This window comes from Carcharodon carcharias, chromosome 4 (assembly GCF_017639515.1).
Source record: "Carcharodon carcharias isolate sCarCar2 chromosome 4, sCarCar2.pri, whole genome shotgun sequence".
Taxonomy (NCBI): Eukaryota; Metazoa; Chordata; class Chondrichthyes; order Lamniformes; family Lamnidae; genus Carcharodon; species Carcharodon carcharias.
The window spans coordinates 158,629,124-158,654,480 of record NC_054470.1 but is presented as its reverse complement, the minus strand read 5'-3'; the positions used below and the strand labels follow the sequence as shown (position 1 = coordinate 158,654,480).

At 41.8% G+C, this 25,357-nt stretch overlaps 2 protein-coding genes across 9 annotated transcripts in view; one reads left to right on the top strand and one right to left on the bottom strand.

The window, feature by feature from the left end:
* poc5 (POC5 centriolar protein homolog (Chlamydomonas)) overlaps positions 1-25,357 on the top strand; it is a 103,415-nt gene that overhangs the window by 67,749 nt on the left and 10,309 nt on the right. For all 3 annotated transcript variants that reach the window (XM_041186205.1, XM_041186204.1, XM_041186206.1), the window contains 3 exons: positions 5,472-5,605; positions 20,313-20,432; positions 21,706-21,876. In XM_041186205.1, coding sequence (XP_041042139.1) covers positions 5,472-5,605; positions 20,313-20,432; positions 21,706-21,876 — 425 coding nt within the window. The remainder of the gene's footprint in view (positions 1-5,471; positions 5,606-20,312; positions 20,433-21,705; positions 21,877-25,357) is intronic.
* The window catches only part of LOC121277141 (ankyrin repeat and death domain-containing protein 1A-like), a 114,664-nt gene continuing 95,471 nt past the window's right edge, over positions 6,165-25,357 (bottom strand). For 2 of the 6 annotated variants that reach the window (XM_041186211.1, XM_041186214.1), the window contains exon 17: positions 12,608-12,735. Coding sequence is in view for 2 of the 6 variants with exons in the window: in XM_041186207.1 (XP_041042141.1) it covers positions 12,660-12,739 (80 nt within the window). In the remaining 4 variants the exon portion in view is untranslated. Of the gene's footprint in view, positions 6,575-12,576; positions 12,740-25,357 lie in introns of those variants that run through there. The other 4 variants (XM_041186207.1, XM_041186208.1, XM_041186212.1 and 1 more) reach the window with 4 other exon arrangements.

Genomic DNA, 25,357 nt, shown 5'->3' with positions numbered 1-25,357 from the left:
CTCATGGTTGCCTAGTTTTGAGGAGCTAGATCTGTTCAAAATTATTCAATTTAGCAGAATGGTAGTGTCACATAATACAAGAGAGGGTATCCTCATGTCTCCACAAGGACTGTGTAGTGGTCACTCCTACCAGTACTGTCATGGACAGATGCATCTGTGGCAGGCAGTTTGGTGAGGATGAAGTAAAGTATGTTTTCCCTCCTCTTAGTTCCCTCACCATCTGCCGTAGACCCAGTCTTGCAGCTTTATGCTTTAGGACTACTGGTCTCTACAGTGCTACTGAGCCACTCTTGTGATGCATGTTGGAGCCCCCCCATCCAGACTACATTCTGCTTCCTTGCCACCCTCAGTGTTTCCCCCAAGTGGTGTTCAACTTGGGGGAGTACTGATTCATCAGTTGAGTGGGGTGCTGTATGTAGTAATAGCTGGAGGCTTCCTTGCCAATGTGACCTGATGTCTTGAGACTTAGAGGTCTGGAGTCGATGTTGAGGACTCCCAGGGCAACTCCCTCCAGACTGTATACCACTGTGCTGCCACCTCTGCTGGGTCTGTCCTGCCAGTGGCACAGGACATATCCCAGTTTGGTGATTGTGGTGTCTGGAACGTTATCTGCAAAGTATGGTTCCATGAGTACAACTGTTGATGGAATAGTCTGTTATAAAGCTCTCCCAATTTTGCACAAGCCCCCAGATGCTAGTAAGGAGGACCTTGCAGGGTCGACAGGGCAGAGATTGGCGTTGTCGTTTCCAGTGCCTAGATCGATGCTGGGTGGTCCGTCCGGTTTCTTTCCTTTTTACTGACTTTGTAGCGGTTTGATACAACTCAGTGACTTGCTAGGGCTTTTAAGAGTCAACTACATTGCTGTCAGTGGAGTCACATGTAAGCCAAACCAGGGTAAGGGTAGCAGACTTCCTTTCTTAAAGGGCATTAGTGAACCAGATGAGATTTTTTCTGACAATTGACAATGGTTTCATTTTTTTATTGAATTCTAATTCTACCACCTGCCGTGCTGGGATTCAAATCCGGGTCTCCAGAGCATTACCCTGGATCTTTGGATTATTAGTTCAGTGACAGTACCACTATGCCACTGCCTCCCCTAAAATTGCTCAAATTTTTGAGATACCTTGCCCTTCCAGGGTAACCTGTTGTAGACTGGGTACTTTTTAGGGCCTAAAATGACAGCCTTAGGTCCGTTCATGAGAGGGCCTGATATACAAGAAGAAATGATTTGATCAGGGTAGCCATTATCCTGCAGGATGCGTTTGATGCACATGTTTTTAGAAGATTGAGTGGTGATCTTGATTAAACATACTAAATTCTCAAAGGGTTTGACTGGTTAAATGCTGAAAGACTGTTTCCCTTGACTTGATAGTTTAGAACTAGATGGTATAGCCTCAGAAAAAGGGGTCAGCCTTTTAGGAATGAGATGAGAAATTCCTTCACTTAGCTTGTGATTCTTTGGAATTCTTTACCCCCAGGAGCTCTCTATGCTTGGCTGATACATATATTCAAAGATGAGTTTAATAGATGTTTGAACTCTAAGGAAATTGAGGGATATGAGATCAGATGGGAAAACAGAGTTATCCATAGAACCATAGAAAAGTCACGACACAAAAAGAGGCTATTCAGCTGAAAAAAGAGAAAATAAAAAACTTGCTGCCCATTCTAATCCCACCTTCCAGCACCTGGTCCGTAGCCTTGCAGGTTACAGTACTTCAGGTGCGGTTCCAGGTACCTCTTATATGAGTTGAGGGCTTCTGCCTGCACCACCAAACCAGGCAGTGAATTCCAGATAGCCACTACCCTCTGGGTGAAGAAGTTGTTCCTCATGCCCCCTCTAATCCTTCTACCAGTCACCTTAAATCTGTGCCCCCTGGTAATTAACCTCTCTGTGCTAGGGGCAACAGGTCTTTCCTGTCTACTCTATCTAGTCCCCTCATAATCTTCTCAATTAAGTCACTCCTCAGCTGCCTCTTCTAAGGAAAGCAACCCTGGCCTATCCAATCTTTCCCCATGGCTGCAATTTTCAAGCCCTGGCAGCATGCTTGTAAACCTTCTCTGCACTCTCTCAATTATGTCCTTCCTGTAATTATGCAACCAGAACTGTACACAAAATACCAGTTGTGGCCTAACCAGCATTTTATACAGTTCCAGCATTACAGCCCTGCTTTTGTATTCTGTACCTCATCCAATAAAGGAAAGCATTCTATATGTTTTCTTTACCAACTTATCCACCTGTGCTGACACCTGCAGGGACCTATGGACATGCACTCCAACGTCTTTCACTTGCTCTACCCCTCTCAATAACTTCCCGTTTTTTGAGTATTCCTTTGCTTTGTTTGCCCTCCCCAAATGCATTACCTCACACTTTTCCAGATTGAATTCCATTTGCCACTTCTCTGCCCGCTCAACTAAAATATTGATATCATTCTGGAGTCCACAGCTATTATCTTCACTATCAACTACACGGCCAATTTTTGTCAGCTGCAAATTTCCCAATCATGCTTCCCACATTTAAGTCTAAATCATTAACATATACAACAAACAGCAAGGGATCCATCACTGAGCTCGTAATTATTTGGCCTATCCCTTGCACCCTTTTTAAATAATGGTACAATGTTCAGACCTCCAATCCCCTGGTACCTCATCTGTATCTAGTGAAGATTGGAGATAGGAATTAAGTTAAAGAAGAAAAAGTGTGCTTATGACAGGTGTCAGGTAGCAAATACAATTGAGAATCCAGCTGAATTCAGAATGGATGTGATGAAACAAATACAAGAAGCAAAGAGTGATTATGAAAAAAAGACTGGCAGCTAACATAAAAGGAAATCCCAAAGTATTCTATCAGCACATCAACAATAGTAAAAGGGTGGTAAAAAGAGGAGTGGGGCCAATTAGGGACCAAAAAGGGGTCATTGATTAATTAATTATGCACAGGCAAGGGGCATATCTGAGGTGTTAAAGGAATACTTTGCATCTGTCTGTACCTATGAGGTAGATACTGCCCAGGCCATGATGACAAAAGGAGGAAACTCAGACACCAGAAGGGGTTTAAAATTGATAAGGAAGAGGTATTAGATAAACTGTCGGTACTTAAAGTTGATAAGGCACTGGGACCGGATGAGATGCATCCAAGAATATTGAAGGAAGTGAGAATGGAAATTGCAGAGGCACTAGCAATAATCTTTCAATGTTCCCTGGATTCGGGAGAGGGGCCAGAGGACTGGAGAATTGCAAACGTTACGCCCTTGTTCAAAAAAGGGTTGCAAATATCTGCCCTGCAATTACAGACCAGTCAGTTTAATTTCAGTGGTCGGGAAACTTCTAATAACAACTATTCGAGATAGACTTAAGTCACATGGGAAAATGCAGATTGATTCAGAAGAGTCAGCATGGATTTGTTAAAGGAAAATTGTGTTTCATTAACTCACTGGAGTTTATTGAAGAGGTAACAGATGGTTGATGAGGGTAAGGCCATTGTTCTGGTGTATATGGACTTCCAAAAGGCGTTCGATACAGTGCCACACAACAGACTTGTGGAAAGTTATAAGTCTTGGAATAAAAGGGACAGTAGCAACATGGATACTAAATTGGCTGAAGGATAGGAAGCAGAGAATAATGGTTAATGGGTATTTTTTGGGCTGGCAAAAGGTTTGTAGTGGAGTTCCCCAAGGGTCAGTATTGGGACCCTTGCTTTTCCTGATATATATAAATAATCTAGACCTTGGTGTGCAGGGGATAATTTCAAAGTTTGAGGACAATGCAAAACTTGGGAGAATTGTAAACTGTGAGGAGGACAGTGTAGAACTTCAAAAGGACATTGACACGTTGGTAGAGTGGGCAGATAGGTGGCGGATGAAGTTTAATGCAGAGAACTATAAGGTAATGCACTTTGGTATGAAGAACATCGAGAGACAGTATAAAATAAAGGATACTATTTGAAAAGGTGTGCAGGAGCAGAGAGACCTGGGTGTATACTTACATAAGTCATTAAAGGTGGCAGGACAGGTAGAGAGAGCTGTTTCTAAAGCATACAGTATCCTAGGCTTCATGAATAGATGCGTAGAGTACAACAGCAGGGAGGTTATGATGAACTTGTATAAGACACTGGTTAGACCTCAGCTGAAGTATTGTGTACAGTTCTGGGCACCAAATGATAGGAAGGAAATGAACTCATTAGAGAGAATGCAGAAGAGGTTTACGAGAATGGTTCCAGGGATGAGACACTTCCGTAATAGCAATGATATAATGTTGCCATGTGTCTACCTATGCCCTCTGCTCATCTGCTTTATTTACCATACTCCTTGTGTTTAAATATATACCTTTTTAACACTGACAAATTCCTGTGCTGTAAGTTTTTTAACCATTGCTTCTTCTGTCTTTCAAAGTCACTCCTAATTTTCTGTCTCCTGCTCCCTGCTCTGAATTTGTCCTCTCTGAATCTGCTGTCAGGTTCCCATCCCCCTGCCAATCGAGTTTAAACCCTCCCCAACAGCACTAACAAACCTCTCCACAAGGATATTCATTCTGGTCCTGTTCAGGTGTAGATCATCTGGCTTTTACAGATTCCACCTTCCCCAGAACCGGCCCCAATGCCTCAAATCTGATACCCTCCCTCCTACACAAGCTTTCCAGCCACGTGTTCAGTCGCTCAATTCTCCTATTTCTGTGCTCACTAACACGTGGGACAGGGTGTAATCCTGAGATTACTGCTTTAGAGGTCCTGCTTTTCAATCTCCTTCATAGCTCCTTAAAATCTGCTTTCAGGACCTCATCCTTTTTCCTACCTAATGACCTCTAGCTGATCACCGTCCCCCAGAAGAATGTTATGGTTGAAGATCAGCCATTATGTTTGCAGGGCAGAGCAGGCTCAAGCCTACTCTACCCCTATTTTTGTTCTTATGTAAATATCAGTATAGCAGCCCTTGTGATCCTTCACAATGCCAAGCAGTAAGAATGTAATATTTTACTTAGGCAAATTTTACCCTGATCACCATAATTGTGGTAATTTACAGCTTAGGTACTTGTTATTGTAAGATTTGCTTATTGTCTGAAATGCTATGTTGCACAGTTGACTGGAGGAGGAATTGTTTCAGGAATGGGTGTTAACTGGGCTAATTCACCTGGAAAGGGAAAGAATGAAGGCACAAATGTTAAACCTGTTTCATTATAATAACCAGAATGATATTTCATAGTATCGTTACACTTAATGATCTGACAACTAATTAGCAATAAGTTTCCCACCCACACCCGTCCATCCACCCCATACCCAAGACCACAAATTTTGTACTTTATTATTTCCACCCCCTCGCCTCCCCAGGGTACGGGATTATCTCCATACACCTTTGTAAGGGATCATACATAATTCTCACATCTGTAACTCAAAAAAAATGTTTAGTTGTATGAATCATTGTTGTTTTGCACTCATACGCAAGGGCAAATTTCAATTGTACATTTCTTTTCCAAAACAGGAGAGTCAGAGTCTATGCACAGAAGAGATGATCCAGATCACAGTTCTGTCTCTGTATCCCAAGCCGCTGGAAGTTTGGTTGCTCCTATTCCTGCAGCCTCAGATTCTTCAATTCCTTTTGAGTCTGATCGGATGGTATGTAGCAAACCAGACTTAATTTAAATGTCAGATTTGCCTTTGATGCATATATTGCTACTCTTGGGTTTTGTAGTGAAATAATTCTGGAGGATGGCCTTCTGGCGACAGGGAATGGTGCAGCAAAAATTTCATTTTTCCAATTCTACTTAGTTTCCAAACTCTGCCATGTTTTTGCAGAGGAAAAGAAATCAAATTCTCTCTCTTTTAAGAACACATATTTTCTTTGCACTTCAACTACTTGGATTATTTCCACTGGAGCAGAGAACACTGAGATAAAATTTACTGAAGGTTTTGAAAATTCCGAAGTTTGGTTTGGTCACCAGATAAAGGAGCAGTTAGATATTGTAGCTACAGGTGCTAAGTGTAGACATTTATTTTGTATGCTTGTGTCACAGTTTAGTTGGCTTACTTGTTTTTTTCCCTGTAGGTGAGGTTGAATTCATTTGTTACTCTATTTTTGCTATAGCTTTGAACTATCAGGCATTCTTTCAATTTATCAAGGACATGCATGTCCTTCAGTTTCTTTTTAAATTTAGTTTTGTTTCTGATGCAGAACTTTTAACAGTTGTAATAAGATAAATGAGTGTTTTATCCGTTTATTTTTGCCAACTTGTAGAACTTGTGGCCATAGTTCAAGGACATAAACAGATGAAATTCCAAGCAACTTAGTGCAACGGTATTTAAGATATAATGACACAGAACTTTGAAACACTTTTTAAAATTTTCATCAGCATCTCTATATCTTTGTAAATAATCTATCTCATTAAAAATATTTTTCCCTTTTTGCTTCATCCTTCCCCCAAACCTGTTTTATAGGCAACCTGATTAGTTGGCCAGGTGCCATGGATGAATCAGATCACAGAAAAGAGGCAAGTGGATCAATGGATACTCAGTGGGCGGTGACACCGTAGTACTGTGACAAGCTGCCAAAGTTGCTTTACATAAAATTCTGCAGATGCTGGAAATCTGAAATAAAAGCAGAAAATGCTAGAAACACTCAACAGGCGTGGCAGCATTGATAGAGAGAAAAACAGAGCTAAGGTTTCAGATCAATGACCTTTTGTCAGAATGAAGTTGCTCCACCATTTTAACTGATGAGTCATTGACCTGCCCTGCACTGTTTCCAACAACATAATTCTTTAAACTATGTAGTCCTTTTTTTTTAAATGCTTCAGAAAGGGTTCTTTAGGAACCTTGCGGACTCAGCAAAGTGTGAGAATATAGCCTGGGACTAGAGATACAGAGAAGAATGGGAATTATTTGGTTTTTGGGAATAGAAAGCAAGTGACTCAGTTGACAGGGTTGGTGAGAGAGGCTAATTCAGCTTGGTTGGAGAAGAAAGCCCAAGGTGAGTGTACCCTAATTCCAGCTCCCACAAATAGAAGTGGTGGAACTGTACATATGGCTCTCCTCTGTGTCAATACATAGCAATGCTTGGATTAGATCATTCTATGGTCAACTTTGTGTGTAATTCTTCGTAGAAATATTGAGCTGAATTTTGAAGCCTCAAGCCATGCTATTCCCACCAACAGTGTAGCAGAGGCGGTCTCACAAAAGGCAAATAAGATTTCTCTTTTAATCAGCGGCATTTCAGATGTGCAGAAAATTATAGTCAAGTTTTAAGTTTGTAAAACTATTGAGAGATCCAGACCCACTTGTAGAGTTTCTGGTTGCCCATTGTGGAGAGTGTACACTCTCGCCGGCAAATTAAATGGCCCGATAAAGTCCAGAGAGCTTAGGCATAGATTATCGGGACCAAGGCCTAAGGACTGATGAAGTTTATGCCGTGGTACTGCTAGAATTTAACCAGATAAAAAGCAATCCATGCCAGCCTATTGCAGACTGAATAATATCAAGGATTATGCTAAGAAGTGAGATGAATGTTACCTGCCGCACATTCAGCGGCATTACCATCACTGACTCCCCCAATTATCAACATCCTGGGAGTTACCATTGACCAGAAACTGAACTGGACTAGCCATATAAAGACTGTGGCTACAAGAGCAGGTCAAAGGCTAGGAATCCTGTGGCGAGTAACTCACCTCCTGACTCCCCAAAGCCTGTCAACCATCTAGAAGGCACAAGTCAGGAGTGTCTTGGAATGTTCTCCACTTGCCTGGATGAGTGCAACTCCAACAACACTGAAGCTTGACATCATCTAGGACAAAGCAGTCGCCTGATTGGCACCCTTTCCACAAACACTCTCTCCTTCCACCACTGATGAACAGTGGCAGCAGGTGTACCATCTACAAGGTGCACTGCAGAAACTCACCAAAGCTCCTTAGACAGCAGCTTCTAAACCCACGACCACTACCATCTAGAAGGACAAGGGCAGCAGATAGCTGGGAACACCGCCACCTGGAAGTTTCCCTCCAAGCCACTCACTATCTTGATTTGGAAATATATTGCCATTCCGTCACTGCTGCTGGATCAAAATCCTGGAACTCCCTTGCTAGCAGCACCGCAGGTGTACCTACATCGTGGGGACTGCAGTGGTTCAAGACGGCAGCTCACTACCACCTTCTCAAGGGCAACTAAGGATGGGCAATAAATGCTGACCTAACCAGCGTGCCCACACCCTGTAAATGATTTTTTTTTAAAGTGCCATGGCAGTTACAATATTCCACAAGAAAATCACCATCAACTTCTCCCAGCCTCAGTGCCATCGCAATTGTCCTCCAGTATCAACATCTTGGAGGCATCGCAATTGTCATGTTCTCCAGTATCAACATCTTGGAGGTCACCATTGTTCAGAAGCTGAATTGAACCAATCATATCAGCTACATGTCTACGTGCTGAGAATGGGTGCACTAACAAGCAACTTACCTGGTTGACCAATGCTTCTCCATTGCTCTATAAGGCATAAGTCAGCAGTGTGATATAACGTGCATCACATGCCTGGATGTGTGCAACTGCAATAACATTCAAAGCTCAACATAATCCACAATGCAAGTCCCCTCGGTTAGCAAGCTTACTTATGGATTCGCTTCACCTTCAATGCTACTAGTGCACTATGGATGGAATATGTTCTCAGTGAAGACTGGGGTCAAACAAGGCTGTGTCATTGCAACAGCCCTTCTACATTTTCCTTGCTGCAATCCTGCACCTCGCCTCTAGCAAGTTACCCACAGGCATGGAGATAATCTATAGAAGAGACGCAAAGCTGTTCAACCTACGCTGCCTTCAATTCAAAACCACTCCAACTTCAGTCATAGAGCTTCATTATACAGGTGATGCTTGTGTGTGGTTTTTAATATTCATGTGATGTGGGTATCGCTAGCTAGGCCAGCATATATTGCCCATCCCTAGTTGCCCTTGAGAAGGCGGTGGTGAGCTGCCTTCTTAAACCCCTGAAGTCCATTCAGAAATTGAGCTCGAGGACATTGAATCCTTCTCTGAAACATATGAGAAAATGAGCTTTCACTAAACACCTGGAAAATTAGAGTCCTCTTCCACCAGCTGCCATAGCACTTATCCCCTCCCTCCTTCAATTAAGATCAACAGAGAGATCCTGGAAAATATGGATCGTTTTCCATATCTTGGGAGCGTCCTGTTGATGAAGGCAGAAATAGACCACAAACTTCATCATCGCCTCCAATGTGTCAGCTCAGCTTTGAACCACCTGAGGAAAATGGTATTTGAGGATCTGGATCTCGAATCCAAGACTAAGATTTACAGGGCAGCAGCGAACCCCAAGCTCCTATATGCTTCAGAGACTTGAACAGCTCACAAGCAAGCACCTTGGAACACTGGAGAAGTACCACCAGTGGTGTCTTCACAAGATCCTCTAAATCTGGTGGGAAGCAACAGCCTTTCCCAAGCCAACAAGCCTAGCATTGAGGCTCTAATCACTCAAAACCAGCTCCACTGGGTGGGACATGTAGTTTGTATGCCTGACACTAGATTTCCAAAGCAACAGCTCCACTCATAAAGCAGCTGCAGAATGAAACTCCAAGAAGGGTAATAGAAAGACAATAGAAACTCCTTAGGGATGTCCTCGAAACATCCCTGAAGAGATCAAACATCCCCGCCGACTTGAGAGTCCCTGGCTTGTGACAAACCAAAATGGAAGGCAATGAAGACACCAAAAGACTTCATCAGGAAGATGCAGAGACAAAGTCAAGATGTTGGGAGCACACAGACCGCCAAGCAACCCATTACCCAACCCTTCAACCACCACCTGTGTAAGCACCACAAGAATAAGGCAGATGAGTTGAGGGCACAAATTAACACATGGCAGTATGAAGTCATTGATGTCACAGAGACATGGTTGAGAGAGGGGCAGGATTGGCAGCTCAATATTCCAGGGTATAGGGTCTTCAGACGAGACAAGGAAGGAGATAAAAGAGAAGGGGGTATCAGAATATTGATCAAGGAATCAATTACAGCAGTAAGGAGGGATGACACCTTAGAAGGTTCCTCAAATGAAGCCATATGGGTAGAACTGAAGAACAAAAAAGGAACAATCACATTGCTGAGAGTGTACTATAAGCCCCCAAACAGTCAGAGGGAAATAGAAGAGCAGATATGTAGGCAAATTGCAGAGTAATGTAAAAATAATAGGGCAGTAATAGTGGGGGGTTTCAACTTCCCCAACATAAACTGGGTTAGTCATAGTGTGATAGGTTTAGAGGGAGCAGGATTCTTTAAATGCATCCAAGAGAGCTTTTTAAGCCATACGTAGAAGGTCCTACAAGAGAGGGGGCAGTCCTGGAATTAATTTTAGGGAATGAAGCCGGGCAAGTAGTAGAGGCATCAGTAAGGGAGCATTTTGCAGATAGTGATCATAACTCTGTTAGATTCAAGGTTGTTAAGGAGAAGGACAAGGATGGACCAGAAATCAGTTCTAAATTGGGGGAAGGCCGATTTTAATAAGATCAGATATGATTTGGCCAGAGTGGACTGGGAGCAGCTATTTTTAGGCAAATCTGCGTCAGAGCAGTGGGACTCATTCAAGAGGGAAATAAGGAGAGTACAGGGCCAACATATTCCAGTAAAGACATGGGGTGGGACCAACAAATCCAGGGAACCCTGGACATCGAGGGATATACAGGATTGGATAAAGAGAAAAAGGGAGGCATATGGCAGATACCGAGGGCTCAAAACAGCAGAAGCCCTACAGTAGTATAGAATCTGTAGGGGGGAAACTTAAAAATGAAATTAGGAGAGCAAAAAGGGGGCATGACAAAACATTGGCAGGTAAAATAAAGGAAAATCCGAAGTTATTTTACAAGTATGTTAAGAGTAAGAGGAGAACTAGGGAAAGAGCAGGGCCCATTAAGGACCATAGTGGTAATTTGTGTGTGGAACCGGAAGATGTAGGTAGGGTTCTAAATGAATACTTTGTGTTGGTGTTCACAAGTGAGAGGGACGACGTGGGTATGGAAATCAGGCAGAAGGACTGATATAATTAAACAAATTAGCATAGAAAGGGAGGAGGTTCCAAGTGGCCTGGCAGGCTTAAAAGTAGATAAATCTCCTGGCCCGGATGAAATGTATCCCAGGCTGTTGAGTGAGGCAAAGGAGGAGATAGCAGGGGCACTGGCAATAATTTTCAATACCTCTCTGGCCACAGGAGAGGCGCCAGAGGACTGGAGGACAGCCAATGTAGTACCTTTTTTGAAGAAGGGAGGAAGGAATAAACCAGGGGCCTACAGGCCAGTCAGTCTAACCTCAGTGGTGGGGAAACTTATTGGAAGCAATTCTGAGGGACAGAATTAATCTACACTTGGACAGGCAGGGATCAATCAAGGACAGTCAGCATGGTTTTGTTAAGGGGAGGTCATTACTGATCAATTTGATTGAATTTTTCAAAAAGGTGACCAGGTATGTAGATGAGGACAATGTATTTGACATAGTTTACTTGGACTTCAGCAAGGCTTTTAATAAGGTCCTGCATGGCAGACTGATAACGAAGGTAAGAACCCATGGGATCCAAGGTAATTTGGCAAATTGGATCCAGAATTGGCTGAGTGGCAGGAAGCAGAGGGTGATGGTCGAGTGGTGTTTTTGTGACTGGATGCCTGTGTCCATTGGGGTTCCACAGGGATCGGTATTGGGTCCCTTGTTTGTGGTATATATAAACAATTTAGACTTGAATGTTGGAGGGTTGATCAGTAAGTTCGTGGATGACATGAAAATTAGTGGGGTGATAAATAGTGAGGAGGATAGCCTGAGATTACAGGAGGATATAGACGGGCTGTCAGATGGGCTGATCAGTGGCAAATGGAATTTAATCTGGATAAGTGTGAGGTGATGCATTGGGGCAGGACAAACAAGGCACGGGAATACACGATGAATGATAGGGTCCTGGGAAGTGCTGAGGATCAGAGGGACCTTGGTGTGCATGTCCACCAGTCCTTTAAGGTAGCGGGACAGGTAGATAAGGTAGTTAACAAGGCATATGGGATACTTGCCTTTGTTAGCCAAGGCATAGGATATAAGAGCAGGGAGGTTATGCTGGAACTGTATAAAACGCTGGCTAGGCCATAGCTAGAGTATTGTGTGCAGTGCTGGAATCTGCATTATAGGAAGAATGTGATTGCACTAGAGAGAGTGCAGAGGAAGTTTACCAGGATGTTGCCTGGGCTGGGGAGTTTGTTATGAGGAGAGATTGGATAGACTGGGGTTATTTTCCCTTGAGCAGAGGAGATTAAGGGGGGAAATGATTGAGGTGTACATAATTGAAGGGCACAGATAGAGCAGACAGGAAGGAACCTTTCCCCTTGGTGGAGGGATCAATAACCAGGAGGCATAGATTTAAGGTAAGGGCATGAGATTTAGAGGGGATGTGAGGAAGAATTTTTTCACCCAGAGGGTGGTGGGAATCTGGAACTCTCTGCCTGAGAGGGTAGTAGAGACTGAAACTCTCATAACATTTATGAAGTATTTGGATGTGTACTTGCGAGGCTATGGCATACAAGGCTATGGGCTTAGTGATGGAAAATGGGATTAGAATAGTTAAGTACTTGCTTGACTCGATGGGCCGAAAGGGCCCTTTTCTGTGCTGTAGACCTCTGACACCTGCCCCGCATATGACAGAGCCTGCAGATCACACGTTGGACTTATCAGCCATCTCAGACCTCATTGAACTGAAGTGAAAGCAAGTCATCCTAAATCCCGAGTGACTGCCTAAGAAAAAAGAGAAAAGAATGTACCGTTTACAGAATGTACTGCAGCAGTTCCTTAGCCTTGACCTGAACCATGAGAGGCAAGAACAGCAATATCAATTTATCATCACCTCCAAGTTCTTCTCTAGCTTGCATCTCATCATGACTTAGACATATACACACAATGCCATTCTTTCATGATTGCTGGGTCAAAATCCTGAAACTCCTATCTTAACATCATTAGGAGCACCATTGCCAGAAGAAGTATGATTGTTCAAGAAAAAGGGCCCACCAATTTCCTTCCAGAACACCGTGACTGCTTTGTGTGGGGCTGAACTTTTCCCTCTCAACAGTCTTGTTCAAAATTCTGCCACTAGTGCGAACACCATCTCAATATCTACCCTGTCAAGTCCCCTCAGAATCTTGAATCAAAAAGATCACCCCTTGTTCTTCTAAATTCTAATGAATAAAAGCCTAACCTGTTTAGCCATTCTTGATAAGTCAACCCCTTCATCCCAGGAATCAGCCTAGTGAATCTCTTTTGAACTGCCTCCAATGTTAATATATCCTTTCTTAAATGTGGTGACCAAAACTGTACACAGCATTCCAGGTCTGGCCTCACCAACACCTTGTACAGTTGTAACAAGACTTCCCTATTTTTAAACTCCAACCCCCTAGCAATACAGGCCAAAATTCCATTTGTCATCTTAATTACTTGCTGCACCTGCAAGCTAACTTTGTGTTTCATGCACAAGAACACCCCGATCCCGCTCTGCTGCATTTATTTGAAGTCTCTCTCCATTTAAATAATAGCCAGTCTTTTGATTCTTCCTACCAAAGTGCATGACCTCGCACGTTAAACTCCATCTGCCCACTCACTCAACCTATCTATATCCCCTTGCAGATTCCTTATATCCTATTCACAACATGCCCTCCCACCTATTTTTGTATCGTCAGCAAATTTGGATACATTACACTCTGATCCTTCCTCCAAGTCATTAATATAGATAGTAAATAATTGAGACCCTCGGACTGATCCTCGTAGCACTCCACTCATTACATCTTTCCAACCTGAAAAAGACCCATTAATCCTGACTCTCTTGTCTTCTGTGTTAACCAATCCCCAATCCATGCTAATACATTATCCCCAATACCATGAGCTCCTATCTTGTGCAATAACACTTTATGTGGCACCTTATCGAATGCCTTCTGGAAATCCAAATATACTAGAACTACCAGTTCCCCTTTATCAACTCTGCTTGTTATATCCTCAGAACTCTAGCAAATTTGTCAAACATGATTTCCCTTTCACAAAACCATGTTGACTCTGTTTGATTCCATTAAGCTTTTCTAAATGTCCTGCTATTTCTTCCTTAATAATGGACTGTAGCATTTTCCCAAAGACAGATGTTAGGCTGTCTGGCCTATTGTTACCTGCTTTTTGTCTCCCTTCTTGGACAGGGGCGTCACATTAGTGATTTTCCAATCCGCTGGGACCATCCCATAATCCAGTGAGTTCTGGAATATTTCAACCAATGCCTCCACTATCTCTGCAGGCACTTACTTTAAAACCCTTGGATGCAGGCCATCAGGTCCTGGTAACTTGTCTGCTTTTAGTCCTATTAGTTTGTCAAATACTTTGCCCCTTGTGATAGAGACTGTTACATTACTTTCCTCCTATTAACTCCAGGCTTATCTGATATCTTTGGGATGTTTATAGTGCCCTCCACTGTGAAGGCCAATGCAAAATATTGGTTTAAATTAACTGCCATTTTCCTGTTCCCCGTTATCAATTCTCCAGTCGCATCCTCCAGGGGCCCCACGCTCATTTTAACCACACTCTCTTTTTATATACCCATAAAAGCACTTGCTGTTGTTTTTATTTCTTGCCAATTTACTTTCATAATCAATTTTCTCCTTTTTTATTAGCTTTTTAGTCACCTGCTGCTGGCCCCTAAAAAAAAAAATTCCCAATCCTCTGGCCTACCACTAGTTTCCGCTGCTTTGTATGCATTAGCTTTTGATTAGATACTCTCCTTGACCACTTTTGTTAACCACAGGTGGTTCATCCTCCTCATCGAGTCCTTCTTTTTGACCGGGATAAATTTTTGCTGAGTGTTGTGAAATATCTGCTTAAGTGTCTGCCACTGCTCATCCACTGACCTTCTCCTTAGTCTATTTTCCCAGCCTGCTTCAGACAGCTATTTCTTCATACCTGTGTAATTGCCTATTACAACCTGTTGCACCTATATCACCATTCAACACCCACATTGATATCTTCCTTTATTAACAAAGCTTCTCCACCTCCTTTTCCTTTGTGCCTATTTTTCTGGAACGTCAAAAACCCTTGAATACTGATTTCCCAGTCTTGGTCAACCTGCAACCACGCCTCTGTAATAGCTATCAAGTCATATTCATTTGTTTCTGTTTGTGCCGCCAACTCATCTATCTTGTTACAAATGTTTGCATTCAGATAAAGAGCCTTAAGCTTTGACTTTTTACCAGTATTGCTCATTTTGGTTCTAATTTCTGCTGCACTCTGCTGCTTATATTTTCTGCCCCTTCCTGTCACACTTTGATTATCATTCACCTCTTCACTACCCTTGCACCTCAGCTCTCTTGTTTCTATTTGATTTTTTAAACTTCCATTCAATTGAACCTTCCTCTCCCCACTCTCCCACCTCCACCCCCCCCCCCCCCCACCCACCCCAGCACCCCCACTAATTGGTTTAAAGTCCTATCTACAACTCTAGGTATGCGATTTATCAGGACACTGATCCCAGCATGGTTGAAGTGAAGCCTGTCCCAGCGGAACAGCTCTCTCCTTCCCCAGTACTAGAGCCAGTGCCCCATGAATCGGAACCCATTTCTCCCACACCAAACATTGAGCCGTGCATTAACCTCTCAATCTCATTTGCCTTATACCAATTTGTATACGGCTTTGGTAGTGCCTAGGATTTCTGAACCATGAGAAAAAACCATTACAACTATAGTAAAAATGCCACAAACTTAGCCTGTATTGGGATTTTTGCCTTCACTGAAAGACGCGAAAGACCAAAGTGCCATTCATCCATTTTCAACACAACAAAATTTTTTCATGAATATTTCAAAACAAGATAATTGCGAATTGCATGCTGATAGCAGTCATTTCAGCCAACTGGTTCCTACATCTTTACCCATACCCAGATTTATTCACTGAGGAGGTACCTTCTTTCATTTCCCTTTAGGCCAACTTCAGATTTTGGTGACCAACAGCCATTCAGTAAACTGGCTGTTCTTGATATTCAGGGTCAGGTCACAGGAGGAGGATGGTATTAGAAAGTGAAAGCAAAAAACCTTTTGTCCCTCTGTCAGACAATAAAGCAAGAGGAACTTCCGGAGAAACTTTACCTGAAGATTGGTAAGAACGTGAAAGGCACTACAATAAAGAATATTTAACAGTGCTTTAAGGGGAAGCTAAACAAGTACATGAGGGAGAAACAAATAGGATTTTCTAATAGGGTTAGATAAAGTGGGAAGAGGCTCATGAAGCACAAAGGCTGGCATGAACAAGGTGGGCTGAATGGCCTTTTCTGTGCTGTAGACTGTAACTTTAAATTTTTTTGTATTTAATTGTTTCATTTCTTACTATTTTTCTAAATCTGATTTGTACATTATATCCTAATACCCACAGTGTGAAAGTCATCAGTTTTCTGGAACTCGGGACACTTTCATGACCCGAGTCATTTCCAGTCTGCAAATTATAAGTAAGCTATTCTGTTCAAACATGGCAACATTATTTTACAGATCTGGTACATAGAAGGGCTGCTAATTTGAGTAGTCCTTAGTGCTGAGTGTGAGAAAGCTAACTGGTATAGCCTGAAAGCCATCCACTCGCATATTTAAAAATGTTTAAGTTCAAGGTTAAAAATAGTACAAAACCACTAGACTTATCTTGTTTGAGATGTACTTAGCAAATTATATTTTGATAAAATACTTTGGCAGTTCAATTTTTTTTTTTCATTCCTTAAGTATGAGTTCTTACTTTGGGGTGCGAATCTGGAATTATTGCAACGTCTCACACTTCTCTTTCAGTACTCGATGTTCAGGAAATAACTAATTGTGACCTATGGAAACTGCTATGAACCTCTCAAATGACTTGCTTAGTATGCAGCACAGCACAACTGTTTTCAAATGCAGTTTTTCAATTCTATAAGCTGCCAATTCCTGAATTTGGAAAGTATGGTAAATTATGTTCTGGGTTTCTGACTCCTGGTGTTTTCACCACAAAACCATCATAAGATTTTCTGTTCAAAAGAGCAGTTTGCTCAAGAGGGTATTGCTGGATGCTGATTGCCTAACCAAAGCCTTAAAGGAAGAAGTGATCATCTGTCATTTCTTCCCTGCCTTTATGATCTAAATTATCCTTAGCATGTAGTGTAGTTGAGGAAGAATGTGGATTGTCTATTATTACTGAGTAAATGAACTCCATATAAACTTGACCCATACAGATCATAAGATCCCAGGTTTAATTCCAGTCTGCGCATATTAGTACTGAGGCATCAGCAGAAGCATTTAAATCAGTCTGATCATTGGAAAATGAAGTTAATATGCCACAGTTTTTCCTAGTGATCACTTATAATGTGTGAAAAGATGATGACAAGACCATAATCTGTGAAACTTTCAATGGTTGAATAACCAGCTAGGAATGCCTTGTCTCATGTAATGTCATTTAGGCAAGGGATAGAGGGATGCCACCAACTATGGAGAAAATTAGATAAGAAAAGAAAATAGAGCCTGTAGAAAAGCAACCTACCTTTTGTTTCATAACACCGGTATTACTGCTATCCATCTCCCTCGATATATGTACAGTAACTTAAAAATGTTGATGTGAAAACCTCATTGCCACTATTGTGACATCATATTGATTGTTGCTGCTCACAATGCTACTAAAATACTATTTACACATTGAACATTTGGCTGAATGAGGAAAATTGTGATATATCAAAAGTCATAATTATAAAACACAAGGAAGCCAACTAGCACATTGTGCCTATTGTGGCTAACCTGTTATCTTCTCTAGTTATTTTCTCTAACCATCTCCTTGTTCCTTCCCTGCATTTTTCAAGTTCTTGCAAATTTGACGTTGGGTTAGTGGGAGTTGCAGAAACTTTGAGCAATATGTTCTACCAAATTTTCACGCATTTTGCACCGGCTCTAAATATTGGTGGGGAGTAATCTTCCACTCACTCCCCTGTGTCAGGTGGGTTTATTGGGAAGTTTCCAGACATCCCTGGAATTTTGCCCTTTAAACTCTAGGCAAGTTGCAAGAAATCAAATATTAATTTAGCCTTATTGAAGGCTTCAAGGGGCCCCATATTTTTACAAAGCTGCTGGCTTAATCCATTTGAAGCAAAAAACCTGGCTGGCAGTTCATGCCAGGTGGAATAAATGCTAAGAAATTTCAGGGTCCCTACCCACATCTAAGACAAAACTAACTGGTCCATATTTTCTTGGTTTACCTGGATAGGATAGGACATTTGCCACCCTTCAGCCCTTTGGAATGATTCCTATTTCCAGGAATGTTTGGAAAATTAATTGTTGGTACCTCCATAATCTTTATTTGTTTACTCCCTGGCTATTCTGGAATGTATACTGGAAAGACTGCATCTACTTCTAGTCTCATAAATAAATTTTATTTTTAAAAAAATTAAAGTCCAACACAAAAAAAAGCAAAATGTTGTTAGTCTGTGTCTTTCATTCCGTCATTTTGAGTGCAAGATGGTATCCTTCCTTTCAGGCAGTTCCTCTTTTATGTACTGATAAAGGGAAATAAGTCCACTACTAGTTTTTGTACTCTTGCCTAGCCTTGCTCATTTTTTTTAATCCCTTCAATATGCTTTTGTCTCTTACTATATTTTTCCCCCTGTGCATGTGCCTCAAGATAATACCATGTGTGGGTTTTAGTCGCACCATTTTGTCACCAGAGGTCACTGTTGCAAAGACAATCAGGAAAATGTACTTTTTTTCAACATGTTGAATGTCCTAATTAATTGGATTTTGTTTTCTATTCATACTCATTTCTGATATCATTTTTTCTCTTTATTGTGCACCAACTGTTGTAATTCCATTTCTTTTTAAAAGCTGAGCAGTAAAATATGCAAGTGTTTTCCTTAGTAAAACTGAATTCCCTTTTTTCTCTTTCTTTATTTCTCCTCCTTTTCCAGTTTCCACTCAATTTTTAAGTCTAAATTTTAAACTCCACAATACCATCAATGGAGAGATTCAGATTGAGAATCCTTGCGCACTCTGATTTATTATGTGTACGTTCTAAAAGAAATTCAGGCACAGTACTGAAACAGCCCAAATCAATGTCATCCTCTGTTACTTTGTCTATGGTACCCAATTCTGCCTCTATTTTCTGCAGCTTTGAGTTGGTTGACCACACTGTTCGCCACCAAAGACTTGCCTCCTGTCCAGCTCAGTAGTATTGCCCTTACTTGGTTCTACTTATACCTATACAATGTAACATGTAACGTGAGCATCTCCATCACACCGCCAACCCCCCCCTCCCCTCTCACACACGCACATACACACACACTCACACACCTTTGCCTCTGGACTCTCCTAAAGGTTTAACCTCCACTTTCCTCTGCCCCCACATGTTTCCCCTTGGCAAAATCGCCCAAAGGCATGTAGTCAGGTTTCACGTGCAAGTTGCAATCCTTAGCTCTACCCTTCTGCCACCTGCTTCGACTATTCCATTTCTGGTGCTGTCCGCCATCTATTCTTGAGTGAACCTCCGTTTCCTCCAGTTAAGAGTTACCTTTGGCCTTGTCTCAAATTCTGTACCCCTTACACCAATCCGATTCCCTTCCTCAGTTTCGTGGGTGCGACCGGATTGCTTATACTCTCTATGTTCTATTCAAATGCTAGCTGAGCTTACATCTCCATATTACCTCCATCCCAAATGTCACCAAGTTCCATCCCAACATCATCCATTTCTGCCTTCGCCTTTGCAATCAACATGCCATTTACACCTTGCAACTATTTGTATGTACTGTTGGCCAACTGCCCATTCTACCCTTAAGCTTCAGCTCATCCAAAAATCTACTGCCTGTACTCTGTCATGCTTTCACCCATCAATTATGTTCTCATCGATCTACATTGGTTCCTGGTCCTCTAACTTCTCTAAATTAAAATTCTTGTGTTTAAATCCTGTCATCACTTCTACAATCCCTTTAAACCCTACAATAGGATCTCACCCCGTCATTCCTCCATTTTCCCTGAAATCGCCGTTCCTCTGATTCTCGTCTTTTGTGCAGCTCCCTTAGATTTCTCCAATATTAACCACTATGCTTTCAGCAGTCTACAGTCCACACTTTAGTATTTTCCTCACTAAATTAGAAACTACCTCTTTGATCAGCTTTTGGTTACCTTTCCTAATACTTCCTCCTTTGCCTATTTTTGTCTGATTATATCTTCGTAAACATATTTGGAACATTTTCCATATTGAGCAAATGTATCTGAAGTTTTGTTGCTGACTTTATGAAGAAAAATTTATATATAACAGCTGAAGCCTGGCTACTTGCTGTCTTGATCATTTCCTCTCCCAGGTTACTTTACATTTTGGTTCCACAAATGTTGCTCAAACCAGACCTGCAGAGGCAAGTACTCCACCAGCTGCTGGCACTGTGGCATCTTCAGCATTAGGATTCCAAACCGCCCAGAAACTGGTAATAATTCAGAACTGTTAGTAAGACCATGGTGTATGAATTTGTCTTGGGTGGAAGCATAAAACCAGTGATATCAAATTGCTGACTCATTTTGCATTCCACTCAAGTTCCTTATGCATGACTTCATTGTAAAGACTGCTGATTTACTATTATCTATTTTGCATTACTACCCCTTATTAACTTATACATCTCTATCTCATTTATTGAGTGCAGCTAGATCATCTAATTAACCTAAGGGTTCGTTATGTGTTCTTAAAATAATGTTATTAGGACCTTCTACTATATTAGAGGATGCACAAGTTAAAAGTGTGGGTGAAAAAATAGTAGACAAACTGAAACTGCATTAAATAAATTCAACCCAGTTTTTCAGAATCTTTTCTACAGCACTCTAAACTATTCACCTGCTGAGGTGAGTCCTTGAAGTTGCATTTTATTTGGGATTTCTGACTAAATTGTCAGCTTGGCTCAGTGATAACAACATTAACTACCTGTGAATTAAACAAGTTTTCAGGGTCATGAAGAACAGAATGTCTTGAATTGTTGACCTGGCCCCTAGATCAAAGGTTAGAAGGGCTAGAAAAACAATTTAGCAACTTGCATGATGTGACCAACGAACCAGAACATGTATGCAAAGAAATTTCTTTCACCATATGCAGAACATGCAGTCACATGAACTGTATATTTCCAGTTGTTTGGTTTAGAGAAATAATTACACTTGTATCTGTTTTATTAACAATGTTAGAATGTATGCTTTAGGCACAGACGGATGTAGCACTGCACTGTGGACACAAGAAGGGTCCAGGCTTTATTCACAGCCTGAACCGAGTTAACTCAATCTCAGGCCAGGCTTTAGTTGAGGCATCTGGAGTAGGGAGCTGGAAGAATCACTAAATCACGAACTAGTAGCTCTTTCTGGCAAAATGCACTGGTGAAGATCGAGCTTAATTATATTGCTCTTGCGTCGGAAAGCTTGCCAGCGTTCTCTACCCAATCTCTTGCATAAAGGATAACCCTTCATGGATTCGTACAACATAAAGGAGACCTTTGGCACATTATGCCTGTGCTGAAAAACAAGGTACTAAAAGGTGCTCAACACCCTTAACTGCCTCCAGCAGAAGTTGTGATATCCATGAAAAGTGAAATTTTGGGAGGGGGGGGGAAGGTACTAACTTTATTTTGTTAGCTTTACTTCCCTATCGTTTTTTCAGTGAACTTGCATTTTGACTAAAAATATGTAACTTTATTTTAAAAACTACTTTCTTACTTCGTTTAGCCTCCTGCTAAATGTGTGACCTCGACACAGCAAAACACTGGGAAAACTATAGTGGCACGTATCACAGGGCGATCTGACCCATCCCTGAAAGGAGTTAAATATGGATCATGTCAGGGAGTGGCGCCTCCAATGACTACAGTATGTGTGGAAAGACATCATCCAATTACACAGGTAATTTTTAAAAAAACTGGATGGAAAGGTAACTGCTTCAGATGTAATGAAATAAGACATTTATATCAATGAATCCTTCTCAATGAGATTAGACTCGTGTGTCTGAAGCTCAGAAATATTACATCTGGGCAAATTGGTGACATTGTACATTTTAGGGGCATTGAAAGTGTTTGTTGTATCACTTAACTGCTGGACTTGTTTATAGCACATACTAGTGCTATTCCTCTGTTTTACCCTTTTCCTGTTGAACTGCTGTGCTATGCCAATTTTAGAATGCAGAAACCCTGGATGATAGTGGACATCACCATGTTTTTGTAGTGGTATCACTTGTGCATTCATGGCACATAAAGAAATGAACCACAGAAAATTTTGAGGTTAGCTCTAAAAAGGTAGGTGCAATTTAAGGAATGGTCAAAGCTGTGACAGGGCTTTTGTTTTTCGGTTAGAATCATAGATACCCACAACACAGATAGAAACCACTCAGCCCCTTCTGCCTATGCTGGCTTTTTAAAAGAGCAGTCATGTTTAGTCCTATACCCCAGCTTTCTGTCTGTCTAACCCTGCAAGTTCCTCATCAAGTACCTATCTAGCTCCCTTTTAAAATTATTTACGGAATTGGCTTTTCATATGGAACATGCCAAATCCTGATAAGTACTCCTGTATCCAATGTGTTTTAAAAGATTGTGACCAGTGCTTCTGCTGTTTCTGCTTTTACTGCTTTTAGCAACCTAGGATGCATTCCAACCAGACAAGATGACATACTAACTTTCAGCAGTACTCATCCTTTTAGTATATCTTCTCTCTGTTATCCCGTTCATAAATTTCTTTTCCTCTCAATGGAACCTGCACAACATCCACTTTCTTTATGAAGACAGGTGCAAAATACTCTTTTAATATTTTAGCCATGTCATCTGCTTCTACATGTAGATTTCCCTTTAGATCCTTAATAGAGCCAATTTCTTCTCCAATGAATCTGTTAACATTGATTTCATAGAATGTTTACAACATAGTAGGAGGTCATTTGGCCCATCATGTTCATGCCAACTCTGAGAACAGCATGGCTAGGTCTACTGCCTTTCCTTTTCTCTGAAGCTCTGCAAATCTTTACTCTTCAGATAGTTACCAATTCCCTTTCGAAAACAATGATTGAATCTGCCTCCTCCTCACTCTGTGCATCCCAGATCCAAACCACTAATTGCGTAAAAATGTTTTCCCTCGCATCAACTTGGGTCCCTTTGCCAATCATCCTAAATTGGAGCTCTCTGATTCTCAACCTTTGTACCAATGGGAACAGTTTCTCCCTATATGCTCTGTCTAGACCCCTCATGTTTTTGAACATTTCTATTAAATCTATGCTCAGCCTTCTTCTCTAAAGAGCCCCAACTTCACTATCTATCCATGCCCCTCATTCCAAGATAATTCTTAAATATTTTCTGCACCTTATCCAATTCTGTCATGAAGTGTGGTGCCAGAATTGGACACAATATGCCAGTTGAGGCCAGTATTTTTATAAAGGATCACCATAACTTCCTTGCTTTTGTACATGCTGCCTCCATTTATAAAGCCCAGGCCTTATTAACCAGTTTTTCAACCTGCCCTTTCATTCTGCACTTGTGCACATATATCCTCAGGTCCCTCTTTTTAATTCATCGACGGAATGTGGTCTTCACTGGCTAGGCCAACATTTATTTCCCATCTCTAATTGCCCTTGAGAAGGTGGCGGTGAGCTGCTGCCTTGAACTGCTGCAGTCACTGTGGGTTTGGGGGTGTTCCAGGATTTTGACCCAGTGACAGTGAAAGAACAGTGATGTATTTCCAAGCCAGGATGATGAGTGGCTTGAGGGGAACTTCCAGTGGTGGTGTTCCCATGTGTCTGCTGCCTTTGTCCCTCACAACCCTGGAGCTCGAGGATCTGATCTGGATCAGGATCTTGAATGGGAATGCAGTTTCAGGAGAGGGAGGCAGTAAGAGGGTGGGCCGGGCTCAGGGAGAGGCTGCAAGTCAGAGTCCGGCCTCTGGGAATGACTGCAGGTCAGAGGTTGGGCACAAGGAGAGGCTGCAAGTCGCAGGGTCAGGCATGGAGTCAGGTCGGGCATGGAGTCAGGAGGGTTAGAGAATGGGAGAGCCGTTCCAAAACGCCAATCAAGTCATGCAAGAAACTACATTAAAAATAATCTGGCAAAGTTCAAGGTGGTTATAAGGCCCATTAACTTACCGACATTAAAGCGAAACAATGTTAAATGGGGACTTACTAAGTGCATTACCTTCATGAACCCTCTGTTACCTCATCAAAAAACCCACTCAATCAAGTTGGTTAAACACAGTTTGTCAAAATGACAGTTAATTTTTCCCAGCTTACCCATTATAAAAGCTTTCCCACCATCAAGGTTAAACTGACTGGCCTGTAGACTGGCCTGTAGTTTGCTAGGCTTATCCTTGCACCTTTTTTTGAACAACTCTCCAGTCCTCTAGAACCGCCGCTGTATCTAAGGATTGTAAGATTATTACCACTGCCTCAGCTATTCCCTCCCTTGCTTCCCTAGTTATCTTGGATGCACCTCATCCAGTCCTGGTGACTTATTAATTTTAAGTAGAGCCAGCCTTTCTAGCACCACCTCTTTATCAATGTTTAGCATGTCCTGTGCTTCAGCTATCTCCTCTTTCACTGTGGCCCAAAGCTTCTGAGCTCCGGGCATCGTAACTGTGGGGTACCCCAAAGATGTGCTGGGGAGCCCCTGCATCTGGAAGCCTCCAGGTAAGGATTGCACAGCAATTGCCTGGAAGTTCAAACTTCTGTTGGGCAATTGCCCTGCAATCAGAGTCATCTGAAAATAAGATTTAAATCGCAAATCTTGAATGGTTACGACTGTCTTACTCAGGAAAATTAGAAGAATTAAAACCACTTCTAACCCCTGGATAACTATTCTACTGACCCCACCACCCTCTGTCACAGGACCCCATCCAACTCTGCCACTCCATGGAAGTTCAGGGCCTATGTCTTGGGCAGAACCTTCTTCTGTGCAAAGTAATGAGGTTAGACTGGAGAAGCTAGGGTTGGAGAGGGTTGGAGAATTTTTTGAATCACTAAAAGCTAGCATGTGTATGGAGCAAGCAATTAGAGGCAAATAGTATGCTGACCTTCATCCCGAGGGGATTTGAGTACAGAAACAAAGATGTCTTCTTGCAATTGGACAGAGCCTTGGTGTGACTGCACCTAGAATATTGTGTACAGTTTTGGTCTCCTTATTTAAGGAGGGATATACTTGCCATAGAGAGAGTGGATCAGAGGTTCACCAGACTAATCCCTGGAATTGTCTCATGAAGAGACATTGAGGAAACTGGGTTTGTATTCTCCAGAGTTTCAAAGAATAAGAGGTAATCTTGTTGAAATTTATAAAATTTTTACAGGGCAGATGTGGATAGGATGTTTTCCCTGGCTGGTGAGTCTAGAACCAGGAGGCCACAGTCTCGAAATAAGAGA